Raw genomic sequence first — 17,196 nt, 5'->3', positions numbered from 1 at the left:
TTCAGCAGTTGTTCTTCAGACATTGAGTGCTGACATCAGAGGTGCTGTGCAAAACCTACCTTATTTCTATTTTTGTTTCTGTTAATGCGGTTGTTTTTTTCTGGTGGGCATGGTAAATAATGAACTCGTGCAAAGTTTTGCACAGAAATGCACGTGGTTCTTTATGCTAGTTGGAGACTGGTCTAGAAATCATCATGTTTAGTACATAGTATCATGTGCCCAAAAGTGCTGCAGAGGAAAGTTGCAGAAAGAAGGATGATTTGATTTCCCTTCAGCCCATTGAAATATCTCAGTAATGACTTCTGCTCATGTGCATCTTTGTGCCTGCTCTAACGTGGGATGTAGCTGCATAAATGGCACAGTGTGGCCTGCAAAATGCTGGCACACGCCTTTCACACAAGCCAGGAGTCTCAGTGCTGCATGCATTTTTGTGTTCCTTATAGAGAGGTTTAGTCACCCATTTAATTTCTCCAGTGGTGATACAGCAGTCTTTGTTTGGGGTGAAGGTCGTTAGTTAAACAGTAAGTCCTGCACATGCTTGTTTGAGACCCTCATGTCACCTCATACTTCCGCAAAAGGTGCGAATCTGAGGTTTTGGCAGCAGTAAAATGCAGAGGGTTGTGTGTGCCTACGCCTATGAACTACAATACACTGCTCACTAACAGCAGGAGCCTCATTGTTGCTTAGATCTCATTACAAGTATGAGTGGAGGAGGTAAACTGTGGTTTGTTCTACTTCTGCAACTAATGTTTTGTACTGACAGCAAAGGTATTTCGAAAGAACCATTTTTATACTATATACTGTATGAAATGTTTGCCGATTATATACATCACTCATCAAATTTGATTTGTGTTTTAATTGTCTGATTGCAGGGCCACAGGACCACCTTGTGTGGAAGACTATTGGTAAAGAAGCAGATGTCACTCCACTATGCTCCAATATAAATGTGAACTCTATCTTGTTTATAGTTTGTACGATTAGAACTGAGATGAGCCGTGGAGAAGAGTGTCGTCTGTGCCTACATGAAGAAGACTTTGTACATGAATGTGGCTCCAGGTTCACGCTGATGAAGGAAAATCAGACTGTGTTTCTACACTTGATCAATTTAACACCAAAGGAAAGTGGAAACTACACTTGTGAGTGTGTATATAATGGTGGAACACACACACTTCATCTGAATATCACTGTGGAAGGTAAATAATTCATTTATTCTATAAGATTGACATATTTTATATATTGCTGCTTATTTTCTGTTGTTTCGTAGTATCAACATGGATATGGCTGTTGCTTTATTTTAAAAAGCGTGGTACACCGAAACCAATACTTCTGCATGTGATAATACACTTAATATTAACAGTATAAATTGTAGTAATTCAGTATTGGATGATAACTGTGTTCAACAGAGAGTACTATCCTAATGTTAGTTATTAATGTTAAATACCTGTTCTACATTTCTGATCTTTTTTACATTTCAACGTTTAAGCAGATGAAGATGAAGACTTGGCCAGAGCTACAGAAATCCCTCTCTCTTATGTTTATATTGGAGTGACGGTGTTCGTCTTTGTAACTTGCATCATCCTGGGATTTGTCTACACAAAAGGACACCATGGGTAAGAGACGGATAAAATCAAATGAAGTTACTTTATTAATAGTACTTAAAACTTTGTGTACCTTATGTTTCATTTAATCAAACAGTTTTGAGCTTTTTGGGAGAGGTCTTTGCAGTCGTTTATATACTTTGTGATATTGGTGCTTTTTCTCATAAACTAACAGGAAAGTAAAATTGATTTCACATGTTTATGCGTTACTGTAGTTATTTTCCAGGGTGGTAACATCAGTATCAGTATGTCTGCACTGTATTGTAGGGAAAAAAGGTGAATTGAAATCATCAATAACGGGCATAATGCATGACCAACAACTTACGATAATAATAATAGTAGATGAAGAGTCCATCAGTTCTACAGAGATACCTCTAATGTTTTTTGAGCCACTGCGTTCGTCATTATCATTGGCGTCATCCTGGGATTTATCAACAGAAAAACTTGCCTTGGGCAGGAAATTAAAATTGTAAAACAAAAAAAACCTACTTTGCTCCTGTATCTATTCAGCAAAGTCAAGCAAATAGACAGTTTCTAATAATTCGTTTTTGTCTGTCAATTACCCAACAGAGAAGAAATGGACCTCATGACCAGTCACACAACCACCACTAGATGTTACCACATCGTAGTCCTTAAAATGGAGGCAGCTGGTGTTAAAGGGGAATTACCGTTGTTTTTTTTTTTTGTTGTTTTTTTTTGACAACCTGGACCTTATTTCTGCCATAAAAAATGGAGATCGTTTACTCACCCATATAACTTTGGTGTCATTTGGAGTCGTTCGGCTGATATTTCCATTCAGCGGAGCACTGCGTATATCCATATAGTGGGAGTGACTGGGGCACCGAAACGTAGCCTCTAAATAACGCATTATCTGCCGCGTAACTCGTTCATTTCACCAATATTTTGTTATGATACGCTAGTGCTATTCCCCGTTGAGTCCAGAGTTACCTGTTATCATCATCCGGGGTCTGTAGATTAACCTAACTTCTGACCTGGATGATGTCATCTCTGAGCACCACGCGCACTGCGACTGCCGGCTTGTTTACCTGCAATTTGCTACCGCTAGTTTTTTGCAACACGGCTGAATATTTTTACGAATCTGAGGTTGTGGACGACGACTTTGTTTATGATGTACGTCCTTACCGTTTTGAGCCAGAGTATACGGATGAGGAGCTCGTTGAAAGGAGGATGCAGAGGCAAAGAGAGGAACAGCTGACCAAAGAACAACTAACTGCTGCACTTCCGCAAATAGACAACAGGTAACTCTGGACTCAACAGGGACTGGAACTAGCATATAATAACAAAATATTGGTGAAATGAACAAGTTTCTTGCTATAATAGGAATTTTTTGCAGAGAATAAAATGGATCTGATAGTATGTTACCTCTGATTTGTTGTTATTTTTAAGGTTGTTAAAATCCTGGTAGTGACTTATAAACACACACATTGAGAATCATTTTATAAATTGCTGCATCAGCTGTAGCTTGTCCAAGCAGTTTATCCTGTTGTTGTTTCACTGATATGTACAAATATAACTCCAATATCCCCTCTTGTTTTCAGAAATCATACAAGGTCAAGTCCATCTGCATTATCTGTAAGTGAAACCCCCTTCAGTGCACGTTATTCTGTTTGAAACTTTACAACTCAGTATATAGTCTGTTTATTACGTGCAGTTTTATATACTGTACATTCATTTGTAGATATTTAGGTTGTGGTCTTAGCCCAAGATACATAATAACATCTGCAGAAAGATATGTATTCCAGATTCATTTAGGAAATCTCCTATCTGGTAACGATAGTCACCTAAAAATGACCTCAGTTCAACCAGGAATGACATGATAACTGTTTTCACACATGGTATAAGGTGTTAAAATGACAAGGAAGTAGCGATTTCTAAAAAAAAATCTAAATGTCCGTTATATATGCCCTTCTGAATGTTTAAGTAAGCTGAAAACAATGCGTTTGTCCTTCCCTGTATGAATTTGAACCATATGAGAAGCGGTTTGCGCTATGTAGGGGAGATACTTTTCATCAAGAATAAGCAACTGTGCCTTTTAAAGTGGCCACTTTTGCACATGTGCAGAAGGTTTCAGCCTAATTTAATGTTAATATTTTATTAAATGGCATTATCTATGTGTTTTTAATTAATTCTTTATAGATTACCTGTAGCCTTCAGGGTGCCAGGCTTAGAATTCATTTACTGAGCTTACTGTAGTTTATAACTAAGCTACTGGTAATTTCATTCATATTAATGATTGATATTATTTTGCAAACTTTTTTTTTTTATAGAATGAAGACAACCCACATGACCAATACACAAGTCTCAGGCAACCAGATAGTGACCTCTACCAGGCCATATACCCGACATGCCATCAAGACAAAGCACATGTCAAGAAGACAAATTCAGCCAGCTACTATAAAGCCACTACCAATTTGGTGCAAGAACTGAATAGAAGAACGGAAAGGGAGGCTGACCATAAGTGTGAAATCTATGAAAACATTTAACCCAAGTGTTAGAGTCATTTTGTTGGTTTATATGTGTATTTGTGTTTATTTTTTGTGTAACGCCTGTAAGCCACAGTAGATGGCGCTGTGTACTGTGTGTGCAGGAACTTGTTAAATAGACCAGCAGGTAATTACTCAGCAGGTGTGCTGCTGACTGTGGAAGCACACAGTTTTTGACCGTCGTCGTCGTCTTTTGTTTTTGCGTTGTGACAAACATGTGAGCCTTTGGTTTGATTTTACACTCAAGTTACAAACTTAATGTAAGTGTGTGTACAGTTCGGCTGAGGTCGCTTATTTGTTAAAGAGCGCAAACCAGGAATAAACAGTTGGTGACCGCATACGACGCTCGTGTTTAATTCATTCATTGGACCCGGAAGACGACGCGTCAACTACTTCCAAGTACCAGTACAGCAGCCCCTCAGTGGCTTAGATTCGTTTTGTTGTTTTATTTTGATAAGAACAAGTCACTACACCAAGTGTCAAGATATATCTCAGATATATGATAACAGTTTATAGCAGTTATAACACCTAATTGTGAAATATACAGGCATTAAACAAATGAACATACACAAAATGAGTGTCTTTGGTTTTATTTGTGTCTCTATTAGTGTTTGGAAACCCTCCATATCTTAACTAAGCCAAGAAAGTGCATGTCAAAGATTTTTCCATTGATGAACATTAAGCGTGGTTTTAAAGTTCACAGCAGCTTTGAATTTGTCCTTTGGCCGTGACGGAAGTTGCTGTGGTCTGTTGGCAGTGTCACACTTCAGCAGAGGTTCTTCAGATCTTGAGTGCTGACGTCAGAGTGGCTGTGCAAAACCTACCTTATGTCTTTTTCAGTTTCTATTAATGTGGTTGTTTATTCTGGTGGGCATGGTAAATGATGAACTTGCTGCAGAGGAAAGTTGCAGAAAGAAGGATGATTTGATTTCCCTTCAGCCCATTAAAATATCTCAGTAATGACTTCTGCTCATGTGCATCTTTGTGCCTGCTCTAACTTGGGATGTAGCTGCATAAATGGCACAGTATGGCCTGCAAAATGCTGGCACACGCCTTCACAGAAGCCAGGATTCTCAGCGCTGCATGCATCTTTGTGTTCTTTATAGAGCCCTGTGGTGATATAATTGTCTTCCTTTTGGGTGAAGGTCATTAGTTAAACAGTAAGTCCTGCACATGCTTGTTTGAGACCCTCACGTCACCTCATACTTCCGCAAAAGGTGCGAATCTGAGGTTTTGGCAGCAGTAAAGTGCAAAGGGTTGTGTGTGCCTACGCCTATGAACTACAATACACTGCTCACTAACAGCAGGAGCCTCATTGTTGATTAGATCTCATTACCAGTATGAGTGGAGGAGGTAAACTGTGGTTTGTTCTACTTCTGCAACTAATGTTTTGTACTGACAGCAAAGGTATTTCGAAAGAACCATTTTTATACTATATATTGTAATCTTGTCCTGTGAGTCTGTCTTACTTTTCTTTTCTTTGGTTTAAAGAGAGCGTCTGAATATTTTCTGTATTTTGCTTATTCTAATGAAATGTTTGCCGATTATATACAGCACTCATCAAATTCGATTTCTGTTTTAATTGTCTGATTGCAGGGCTACAGGAGCACCTTATGAAGACCATTGGTAAAGAAGCAGATGTCACTCCACTATGCTCCAATAATACTGGGAACTTTATCATAAGTATAATTTGTACGAATAGAACTGAGATGAGCCGTGGAGAAAAGTGTCGTCTGCTGTATCGACACGGAGAAGACTTTGTACATGAATGTGACTCCAGGTTCACGCTGATGAAGGAAAATCAGACTGTTTCTACACTTGATCAATTTAACACCAAAGGAAAGTGGAAACTACATCTGTGAGTGTTCATATACTGGTGGAACACACACTCTTCATCTGAATATCACTGTGGAAGGTAAGGGATTAATCTGTTTTATAATATTAATGTATTTTATATAATGCTGCTTATTTTCTGTTGTTTAGTAGTATCAACATGGATATGGCTGTTGCTTTATTTTAAAAAGCGTGGTTCACCTAAACCAATACTTCTGCTTGTGATAATACACTTAATATTAACAGTATAAATTGTAGTAATTCAGTATTGGATGATAACTGTGTTCAACAGAGAGTACTATCCTAATGTTTTTTATTAATGTTAAATACCTGTTCTACATTTCTGATCTTTTTTACATTTCAACATTTAAGAGGATGAAGATGAAGACTCGGCCAGAGCTACAGAAATCCCTCTCTCTTATGTTTATATTGGAGTGACGGTGTTCGTCTTTGTAACTTGCGTCATCCTGGGATTTGTGTACACAAAAGGACACCATGGGTAAGAGATGGATAAAATCAAATGAAGTTACTTTATTAATAGTACTTAAAACTTTGTGTACCTTATGTTTCATTTAATCAAATTGTTTTGAGCTTTTTGGGAGAGGTCTTTGTTTACAGTCGTTTATATACTGTATAATATTGGGGCTTTTTCTCACAAACTAACGGGAAAGTAAAATTGATTTCACATGTTTATGTGTTACTGTAGTTATTCTCCAGGGTGGCAACATCAATATCAACGTGTCTACACTGTATTGTAGGGAAAAAAGGTGAAATGAAATCATCAAAAACGGTTATAATGCATGACCAACAACTTATGATAATAATAGTAGATGAAGAGTCCACCAGTTCTACAGAGATACCTCTAATGTTTTTTGAGCCACTGCTTTCGTCATTATCATTGGTGTCATCCTGGGATTTATCAACAGAAATACTTGCCTTGGGTAGGAAATTAAAATAGTAAAACAAAAAGATCTAATTTGTTTCTGTATATGTTCAGGAAAGTCAAGCAAATAGACAATTTCTTATAATTTGTTCTTGTCTGTCAATTACCCAACAGAGAAGAAATGGACCTCATGACCAGTCACACAACCACTAGATGTTACCACATCCTAGTCCTTAAAATGGTGGCAGATGGTGTTAAAGGGGAATTACCGTTTTTTTTTACAACCTGGACCTTATTTCTGCCATAAAATAAGATCGTTTACTCACCCATATAACATCGGTGTCATTTGGAGTCGTTCGGCTGATATTTTGATTCAGCAGCGCGCCGCGTATATCCGTATAGTGGGAGTGACTAGGGCACCGAAATGCAGCCTCTAAATAACGCATTATCTGCCGCGAAACTCGTTCATTTCACCAATATTTTGTTATGATACGCTAGTGCTATTCCCTGTTGACCCTGGAGTTACCTGTTATCATCATCCGGGGTCTGTAGATTGACCTACTAACTTCTGACCCAGATGATGTCATCCCGGCTTGTTTACCTGTAATTTGCTACTGCTATTTTTTTGCAACATGGCTGAATATTTTTACGATTCTGAGATTGTGGATGACGACTTTGTTTATGATGGACGTCCTTACCGTTTTGAGCCAGAGTATACGGATGAGGAGCTCGTTGAAAGGAGGATGCGGAGGCAGAGAGAGGAACAGCTGACCAAAGAACAACAAACTGCTGCACTTCCGCAAATAGACAACAGGTAACTCCGGACTCAACAGGGAATAGCATTAGCGTATAATAACAAAATATTGGTGAAATGAACGAGTTTCGCGGCAGATAATACGTTATTTTGAGGCTGCGTTTCGGTGCCCCATTCACTCCCACTATATGGATATACATGGCACTCTGCTGGATCGAAATATCTTCGGAATGACTTTAAATGACACCAAAGTTATATGGGTGAGTAAACAATCGTATTTTGTGCCAGAAATAAGGTCCAAAAACAGTATTTCCCTTTTAACAGTATATTGAGGAAAAACGCTTTAATTTAGAATATTCAACAGTTTTCTTACAGTGGGAGTGTTTTTGCAGAGAATAAAATGGATCTGATAGTATGTTACCTCTGATCGGCCTCTGATCTGTTGTTATTTTTAAGGTTGTTAAAACCCCGGTCGTGACTTATAAACACACACACACATTGAGAATCATTTTACAAATTGCTGCATCAGCTGTAGCTTGTCCAAGCAGTTTATCCTGTTGTTGTTTCACTGATATCTACAAATATAACTCCAGTATCCCCTCTTGTTTTCAGAAATCATACAAGGTCAAGTCCATCTGCATTATCTGTAAGTGAAACCCCCTTCAGTGCACGTTATTCTGTTTGAAACTTTACAACTCAGTATGTAGTCTGTTTACTGCGTGCAGTTTTATATACTGTATACTGATTACCTATAGCCTTCAGGGTGCCAGGCTGTTTCGCAAATTTTTTTTTTTTTTTTTTTTTTTTAGAATGAAGACAACCCAGATGACCAATACACAAGTCTCAGGCAACCAGATAGTGACGTCTACCAGACCATATCCTCGAGGTGCCATCAAGACAACTTCAGCCAGCTACTATAAAGCCACTACCAATTTGGTGCAAGAACTGAAAGGGAGACTGACCATAAGTGTGAAATCTATGAAAACATTTAACCCAAGTGTCAAGATATATCTCAGATATATGATGACAGTTTTGAAATGTTCAACTTTATTGCTGATACTGGCTGCAGACTGAGATTGCTGATTAGGAAAGACCCTCAAACTGACCAGACATGAGTACCATGGTGTTGACTAAAATGTGCATTGTGTTTTTTTTTTCTATTAATTGTTGTGGTTTCTCTGAATGGTGGAGCCTAAGGAAGTTATTAGTTAGAAGAAATCACTATTAGTAAGGTCCAGTTACCACGACACTGCACAGAAAGACGACTTAGGATCCAGCCATTGGCTTAAAATTGATAATTGGCTTCTACTTCTTAAAGTTTTAAATATACTGTATATGAAAAATACAGGCATTAAACAAATGAACATACACAAAATGAGTGTCTTTGGTTTTATTTGTGTCTCTATTAGTGTTTGGAAACCCTCCATATCTTAACTAAGCCAAGAAAGTGCATGTGAAAGATTTTTACACTGATGAACATTAAGCGTGGTTTTAAAGTTCACAGCAGCTTTGAATTTGTCCTTTGGCCGTGACGGAAGTTGCTGTGGTCTGTTGGCAGTCTCACATTTCAGCAGAGGTTCTTCAGATGTTGAGTGCTGACATCTGAGTTGTTGTGCAAAACCTACCTTATGTCTTTTTTTGTTTCTGTTAATCCGGTTGTTTTTTCTGGTGGGCATGGTAAATGATGAACTTGTGCAAAATTTTTCACAGAAATGTACGTGGTTCTTTATGCTAGTTGGAGACTGGTCTAGAAATCATCATGTTTAGTACATAGTATCCTGTGCCCAAAGGTGCTGCAGAGGAAAGTTGCTGAAAGAAGGATGATTTGATTTCCCTTCAGCCCATTGAAATATCTCAGTAATGACTTCTGCTCATGTGAATCTTTGTGCCTGCTCTAACTTGGGATGTAGCTGCATAAATGGCACAGTATGGCCTGCAAAATGCTGGCACACGCCTTCACAGAAGCCAGGAGTGTCAGCACTGCATGCATCTTTGTGTTCCTTTATAGAGGCGTTTAGTCGTCCATTTAATTTCTCCTGTGGTGATTCAGCGGTCTTCGTTTGGGGTGAAGGTCTTTAGTTAAACAGTAAGTCCTGCACATGTTGAGACCTTGTTTGAGACGCTCACATCAGCTCATACTTTCGCAAAAGCCACGTATCTGAGGTTTTGGCAGCAGTAAAGTGCAGAGGGTTGTGTGTGCCTTCGCCTATGAACTACAATACACTGCTCACTAACAGCAGGAGCCTCATTGTTATTTAGATCTCATTACCAGTATGAGTGGAGGAGGTAAACTGTGGTTTGTTCTACTTCTGCGGCTAATGTTTTGTACTGACAGCAAAGGTATTTCGAAAGAACCATTTTTATACTATAATTTATACTTTATTACAATCTTGTCCTGTGAGTCTGTCTTACTCTTCCTTTCTTGGGTTTAAGGAGAGCATCTGAATATTTTCTGTATTTTGCTTATTCTAATGAAATGTCGTTTGTCGTTTTCTTTAGATACAGCACTCATCAAATTCGATTTCTGTTTTAATTGTCTGATTGCAGCTGTACAGGAGCACCTTGTGAAGACCGCTGGTAAAGAACCAGATGTCACCCCACTATGCACCAATACGACTGAGAGTATTATCACATTTATAGTTTGTAAGATTAGAACTGAGATGAGCCGTGGAGAAGAGTGTCATCTGCTGTATCTACATGGTCAAGACTTTGTACATGAATGTGACTCCAAGTTCACACTGATGGAGGAAAATCAGACTGTGTTTCTACACTTGATCAATTTAACACCAAAAGAAAGTGGAAACTGCACCTGTGAGTGTTCGTATCGTGGTGGAACACACACTCTTCATCTGAGTATCACTGTAGAAGGTAAGGGATTCGTTTATTCAGTAAAATTGATTCCACATGTTTATGTGTTCGGTTATTTTCCAGTGTGGAAGTGTCAATGTCAGTATGTCTGCACTGTATTGTAGGGAAAAGAGGTGAAATTAAATTGTTAAACGGGTATAATGCATGACCAACAACTTATGATAATATCAAGAATATAATACATAAGTAATACAATATTAAAGATAATGAACATGTGTGATAGTGATTTTCCTTTTAACGTTAAGTGGATGAAGATGAGTCCACCAGTTCTACAGAGATACCTCTCTCTTGTGTTGTTTTTGGAGCCACTGCATTCATTGTTATCATTGGCATCACCCTGGGATTCATCAGCAGAAAAACTTGCCTTGGGTAGGAAATTAAAATAGTAAAACAAAATATAACTGTATGGACAGCACCTAATGCCATTCCTTATGATTTATTGTAATTACATTCCCTTGTTTTTTTTAAGATCTATTTTGTTTCTGTATCTATTCAGCAAAGTCAAGCAAATAGACAATTTCTAATCATTCGTTTTTGTTTGTCAATTACCCAACAGAAAAGAAATGGAGCACGCGACCAGTCACACAACCACAACAGTGTACTCGGTAATATGTTGTTACTCCTGTAACTTTTGCCAGTCCTTTTAACGTCAAAGTACTTTGTTTGGATTGTGTGTTGTGTTTCAGGAAGTAGAAGGCACCGAGTCGCACAGCGTCTTCATGCAGAAATAGACGAGGCCGTTCAAACGCCAACGTGCTTGAAAGACATGATCCAAATTCTAAAGCCTTTGCATATATACTTGTATATATTTTTTTTTTTTGCGAAACAGTTCCTACAGTTTTACATACATTTAATTTTTTTGTCTCTTTGAAATGAAACATACCGTCTTGTATAACAGTTATAATAAAAGAATAAATTGTTCAAATAAAGTCGACTGTTGTTCTTTCTCTGAACAATTTTTTAAATTCATATATTATTAATTATCCCTTCAGTCCCATAAATTCATCACTCCATTTGTGGTGAAGGGCATTTGTCCACCTTAAAGGGGAAGAGCTGATGTCTATGATGTGATATTTTCTGTCAGAGTAGTTACATATAATAGTTTCTGAACCCTTCTTGATTTTCACCAAACAAGACAGCGAAGGTTTTGTGGGTTTGGGTTTTCCTGTTGTTGATTTCCTGTTTTATTTTGAAAATATCGTTTATCTCATGCGGCCATGTTTGTTTGACTTCCTGTTCTTGTGTTTTTTCCTCCTATTTTTTTTTTTTTGCGCATACAAACACAAAGAGGAGATGGATTGTACTGTCAATTGTACAGTACAACTTATTTAATGAGACGCACATAGACAGAAGTGACAAAAACAGTATATTGTTGCAGCTTTTTACTACAGTTGATATGCCGAGCAGCCGTCTTGGATTTTGAGATTGGGGTTTGTCTGACTATCTGACCCCTTAGTCCAACTTTAGAGGCTGCTTCCTGGTTGGCATGAAACACACCAGTAGTCTCTTCCTCGGTTCTTTCAGTTGTCAGTTCATCAGTGTTGCATCAACCTGTTGTGCCATGCTTTTTTTTTTTTTTCTTTTAAACTGAACCTTAACAAAAAGAATCGTGGTAGCCTATAAATAAATGTTTCTCCAAATGTTTTTTTATTGTTGGTTGTTTGTTCTTTCACAATTTGCATAAAAGCAGAAACTGAAACATGTTCCACTTCCTTTTCAACGACGTCACACCAGCCCATATCTTTGCGAAAGCTGTGAACCTGAGGTTTTAGCATCTGAAGTAAAGCGCGCTCTACTCTTGCATAAAGAGTACAGTACACTGTAAACTCCCAGCAGTTGCACTGCTGCTTCGGTGTCTTGTCCACTATGGTCACATGGAAACTGTGGTTTGCTCTGCTTCTGCTTTACTGCGCTGACAGCAAAGGTATCGTGAACTGCTTTTTATATAAGACGTTGTTGCTCTGTTGATCTTTGTTTCTGGAGTTTAAAGGGAACAGCACCGTGTTTTCTTGTGTTTTCTGTTGATTGCATTTTACAAACTCAAGTACAGGACATGCTAACTCATCAAATCTGTTTCATACTGAACTGATTTTTGTTTTAATTGTCTGATTGCAGGTGTACAGGAGCACCTTATGAAGACCATTGGTAAAGAATCAGATGTCACTCCACTATGCTCCAATATGACTGTGAACTTTATCATAAGTATAATTTGTACGAATAGAACTGAGATGAGCCGTGGAGAAAAGTGTCGTCTGCTGTATCGACACGGAGAAGACTTTGTACATGAATGTGGCTCCAGGTTCACGCTGATGAAGGAAAATCAGACTGTGTTTCTACACTTGATCAATTTAACACCAAAGGAAAGTGGAAACTACACCTGTGAGTGTTCATACCCTGGTGGAACACACACTCTTCATCTGAATATCACTGTGGAAGGTAAGGAATTCATTTATTCTATATTGCTGCTTATTTTCTGTTGTTTAGTAGTATCAACACGGATATGGCTGTTGCTTTATTTTAAAAAGCGTGGTACCCCTAAACCAATACTTCTGCATGTGATAATACACTTAATGTTAACAATATAAATTGTAGTAATTCAGTATTGGATGATAACTGTGTTCAACAGAGAGTACTATCCTAACGTTAGTTATTAACGTTAAATACCTGTTCTACATTTCTGATCTTTTTTACGTTTCAACGTTTAAGAGGATGAAGATGAAGACTCGGCCAGAGCTACAGAAATCCCTCTCTCTTATGTTCATATTGGAGTGACGGTGTTCGTCTTTGTAATTTGCATCATCTGCATCATCGTCATCATCGTTTGCATCATTGTCTACACAAAAAGGCACCATGGGTAAGAGACGAATAAAATCAAATGAAGTTACTCTATTAGTTGTACTTAAAACTTTCTGTGCCTTACGTTTCATTTAATCAAATTGTTTATCATACTGTTTGAGCTTTTTGGGAGAGGTCTTTGTTTTGCAGTCATATATGTACAATAATATTGGTGTTTTTTCTCACAAACTAACACAATGAAGAGCAATTTGTAACGATTCATTTTTCTATGTCCAACAGAAGACCAGCGGTACCCATAACCAGTCCTCCAAACACGATGCTGCCCACGGTAATATGTTTAACCTTCTGAACTTCACACTGCTCACGATTCTGCTTTACGAAAATAATTTCCATCTCCGCGTTCCTTTGCAGGAAGCGGAGGCCATCGAGCCGTACAGCGTCTTCTTGCAGAAGGAGAACGGCCTTTACGCGACTGCAAGAATACACAGTTTAAAAACAAGGACTAATAATGTGTTGAATACTTAAACCGTGCTGATTTAAGAATGTCTTTGTAAAGTTTCATTGTGCAACACACTGCACACAAACACAAAAACGCTATTTTACATGTATTTAATTCTTTGTGTAAGTCTAACATTTTAAAGGAGCTCTGTTGTAAAACTAATGCAGCAAAAAATCTAATAAAATATGTGCAAATCTGTTAAGGGATGGTTGATTCTTTTTTAATTCTATCAGCATCCTCGTGAAGTATGTTGATGATTTTACTCTTAACCGCTGCTCGAATAACATTCGTCGTCCCTACTGTGAGCGGATCAGAGATGTCAGTGGCCAACGTTGGGCGCTTAAAGTTCAAAACACGCTTGACCCGACTCTTTGTGTTTACATGCTTCCTGCCTGAGCTTCCTGTCCTCGCCCACGTCTACCTTAAATCTTTCTCTGCAGCCTGCGTGATGTCGCAGATCCATCGCATGTCTAAAACACAAAGCGTCAAAGCCAAAAACACTTTGCTTTTGGCCGAGGGTCCCTTGGTTACCCCTGTGAGCAGTGTGTTCTTAATCATTTTATGAACTGTCTGTATATTCTGTCTATATTAAGCATTTTGACATTCAGAAGGGATTCAGTAAAAGTAGTGTACACCTAAATTCCTGACTGATTCTTGATGATAATCTTTTGCGCCCCTCTTTTTCTTTTCATGCTCTGTTTGAAGTGTGCTGCAAGAATCAAAGCCTGACTTGAGAGACATGGCCAACGACCCTGGGACGCCCGCCCGGTCCTGGTGGTTTGTGGCAAACAAACCACCAGGACTTCATGAAGAAGAATGAGAAACGCTTGAAGAAACAAAGAGGGCTAGGTGAGTTTATCTTTTCATGCTTGGCCACTCGGGCAAATGAGGCTGCTCGGAAACTGGTGTCAGATTGACAAAAAACATCGGCTTTAAAGATGAACTAGATGAGGCTTACGCTTCCTGTCACAGTATAGTGTGGCTAAGGTTTGGGGTTTAGGTGACAAAAAGAGCTGTGCTGGTAACTTACCATCCTCCCAGCAATAGAATCATAATTTCTACAGCGAGAGACGTTATGGATCAAGCTTTTCGTGACATATTGTTTGCGACATTTGACAGACTTGCATCCAGCGAATAAAACTTTATTGGCTCATTCTAGTGCAGTCTAAGTGGGCTTTCTTTTTACGTTCAAACGCTCTTCTTTTATCTTTAGAGGGTGCCACACAAAGGCAGCACTCTAGAAGCACTTGACATTTAGGTTGAGTCCTCCTCCTCCGCTGTGCTTTGCCGTCAGCCTCCTGACCACCGAAACTGTTTTGTCCTGCTTCTGCCTCTTTCTCTGTGTTCTTACCACGCTTATCTCAAAGTATTCTGCACACGTTTGGTGTAAAGAGGACAACTAAACACACACTAGACACAAAGCAGCTCAGGCTGTTTGTCATGTTGATCGTAATCTGAGTGCAGAGGCGTTTGTGAAACATTCGCCAAGGTAAGAGGTGTCGCTCACAAGCAATAAAATCTGTTATCAGGCTGAAGCTGTGCAGAAGATCACAGTGATCTTTTCTCATACGTTCTCTAAGTCGAAGGTGATCAGTTCCCACCGGCTGGCTTTGTGGAGATCGTCGGTGTCAGCACTCAGGGATGTCCACGCGACGATCAGACCGGTTTCATTTTCCGGAACACGATGAGTACGCTGTTAACGACTGAGTTAATAAGTCAAACGTTGCTTTTAATGTCTGGAATACAACATGATTGTCAGGATGTTTCTTTTATACAATGTATATCAGACTAATTCAGAGTTTTTAATAGTTAAATGTGCAGTCTTACTGTATTCAAAGCATTAATGAAGCTAATGTTTAATGCAGAACTTTTACTTTCGAAGACCATTTCTTCTCACTTGGGGCATGAGTGACTATTGCAGAAGAAAGGCTGATGCTGTTCCCACAATACTTGCTTTGTTAAGGAACTACAAAAGAAGAAAAGAGATGCTGACTCATTGCCTGAACCATCTGTTAAGGTGTGGTGGATGAATGGCGTGAACGGAAAACACCCATGAGTCCAAGAGTTGCTGCTGTGTCATGGTCATGTGCAGTCACCTCCAGAGCTTCCTGATTCAGAGCCGTCGCTGTCAGATTTTGGGCCTTCTTAGTGATTTCAAGATACTGTTCTTTAAACAGAAGGGGTGATTGTGTGGCTTTTGGCTATGAATTGAACATATGCTTGCAAGAAGTCATATTATTTTTGTTTACTTGTGTTTACTTGTGATCAAAATTGTATCAATCCGGCTCAAACCGTAGTCTGAACATGTGACTTTAAAACCTGGTGTTCGACGACCTGACACAACTGTAAACTGAACGTTTTTTTTTTTTTATTCAAGCGCTTGCCCGTTTTAGAGCATCTTTTGAAAAAAAAAAAAAAAAGGAGCCGCCGCTCAGAGGCGCTTCCATTTTCGAAGAGGTGAAAGTTTGAGGTTTAGTTGGCGACAGTTCAAAGGAGTTTGTCTGTTCTCCGCACTGCAGTACGGTGCACTGCACGCTGCTGGCAACAGCCACTTCATGTGTGTACCCAGTATGGAGGTGTTGAAACTCGGCTTTGTTCTGCTCCTGCCACTGCCCATGCATCTTCACAGTAAAGGTAATCTTAAGTTTTCCTGATCTTACATTTATCCATGTTCATTTTCTCTTTCATCTTCAGTTTAAAGAAGAAACGTTTTCTCTAATTTGTCTGCTGTCGTCTTGTGGAATTAAAAATGTGGTTTAATATTCAACAAATTCATTAATATTTAATTAATATTTACATTTGGTTTAAATCGATTTCAGAGACTCCTGAGACAACAGCTGGGAAGGAATATGTCACTGAAATATGCACCAATAAAACGCAGCACATCGTCACGGTTGAATGTAAAATAGGTATAGAGAGGAGCCGGGGAGAAGGGTGTCATCTGTTGTATCGACACGGGCAAGACTTGAAAGATGAATGTGACCGCAGGTTCACACTGATGACAGAGAATCAGATTGTATTCCTCCGCCTAAGGAATTTAACACAAGCTGATCATAGGAGCTATAACTGTTCGTGCTCATATATGGACGGAACATATATTTTCCGTCATGGATTGACTGTGGAAGGTGAGAATGACTTTTTCTTCTTTTCAGCATTGAGTGGCAGATCTTGACAAATTTCAAATTTCTAATGAACTTTTTTTGTTTTTCATGTGGAAGATGTCACCCCCTCTGCAGGAAAAAGAAATCACGGTGCTGTCAGCGGTGTTGTGTTCATCCTCGCAGCTTTAGTTATCCTGGGATTTATCTACAGAAGACGATGCCACAGGTGAGAGACAATTACAGTAACTAGTTCATGTTTTTATTATATTTAATTTCAATAATTTTCTAGAACATGAATTTCAACTCATGTTTCATTACCTGTAATATTGTTTCTTCTTAAAAACAGCATTTTGGCGTTAC

The 17,196-nt window shown here is 38.8% G+C and overlaps 1 protein-coding gene and 1 long non-coding RNA gene across 2 annotated transcripts; both read left to right on the top strand.

The window, feature by feature from the left end:
* The first annotated feature begins 531 nt into the window (after positions 1-531).
* Positions 532-2,813, top strand: LOC311509113. The gene is made up of 3 exons (XR_014699797.1): positions 532-1,193; positions 1,487-1,610; positions 2,169-2,813. It is a non-coding gene; the product is annotated as an uncharacterized lncRNA (long non-coding RNA).
* Positions 2,814-12,069: 9,256 nt separating this feature from the next.
* LOC311509200 (uncharacterized protein) lies at positions 12,070-13,882 on the top strand. Its single transcript, XM_084574289.1, has 5 exons — positions 12,070-12,364; positions 12,556-12,876; positions 13,147-13,294; positions 13,516-13,564; positions 13,648-13,882. Exons 1-5 carry the CDS (start codon positions 12,307-12,309, stop codon positions 13,759-13,761), a joined length of 690 nt encoding a protein of 229 aa, XP_084430415.1. The 5' UTR covers positions 12,070-12,306; the 3' UTR covers positions 13,762-13,882.
* Positions 13,883-17,196: the final 3,314 nt, after the last annotated feature.

This window comes from Chelon labrosus, assembly GCF_963514085.1.
Source record: "Chelon labrosus genome assembly, chromosome: 24".
Lineage (NCBI taxonomy): Eukaryota > Metazoa > Chordata > Actinopteri > Mugiliformes > Mugilidae > Chelon > Chelon labrosus.
Note: the sequence above shows the minus strand (reverse complement) of the source record. Positions and strands in the feature narration are given on the sequence as shown.

What these genes read in the sequence shown, in the direction of transcription:
- LOC311509200 (XM_084574289.1), top strand. Translation starts at nt 12,307, where the DNA reads ATGGTCACATGGAAACTGTGGTTTGCTCTGCTTCTGCTTTACTGCGCT. An exon ending in TACACAAAAAGGCACCATGG is followed by an intron (nt 13,295 to 13,515) that starts GTAAGAGACGAA and finishes TATGTCCAACAG; the next exon opens with AAGACCAGCGGTACCCATAA. An exon ending in CAAACACGATGCTGCCCACG is followed by an intron (nt 13,565 to 13,647) that starts GTAATATGTTTA and finishes GTTCCTTTGCAG; the next exon opens with GAAGCGGAGGCCATCGAGCC.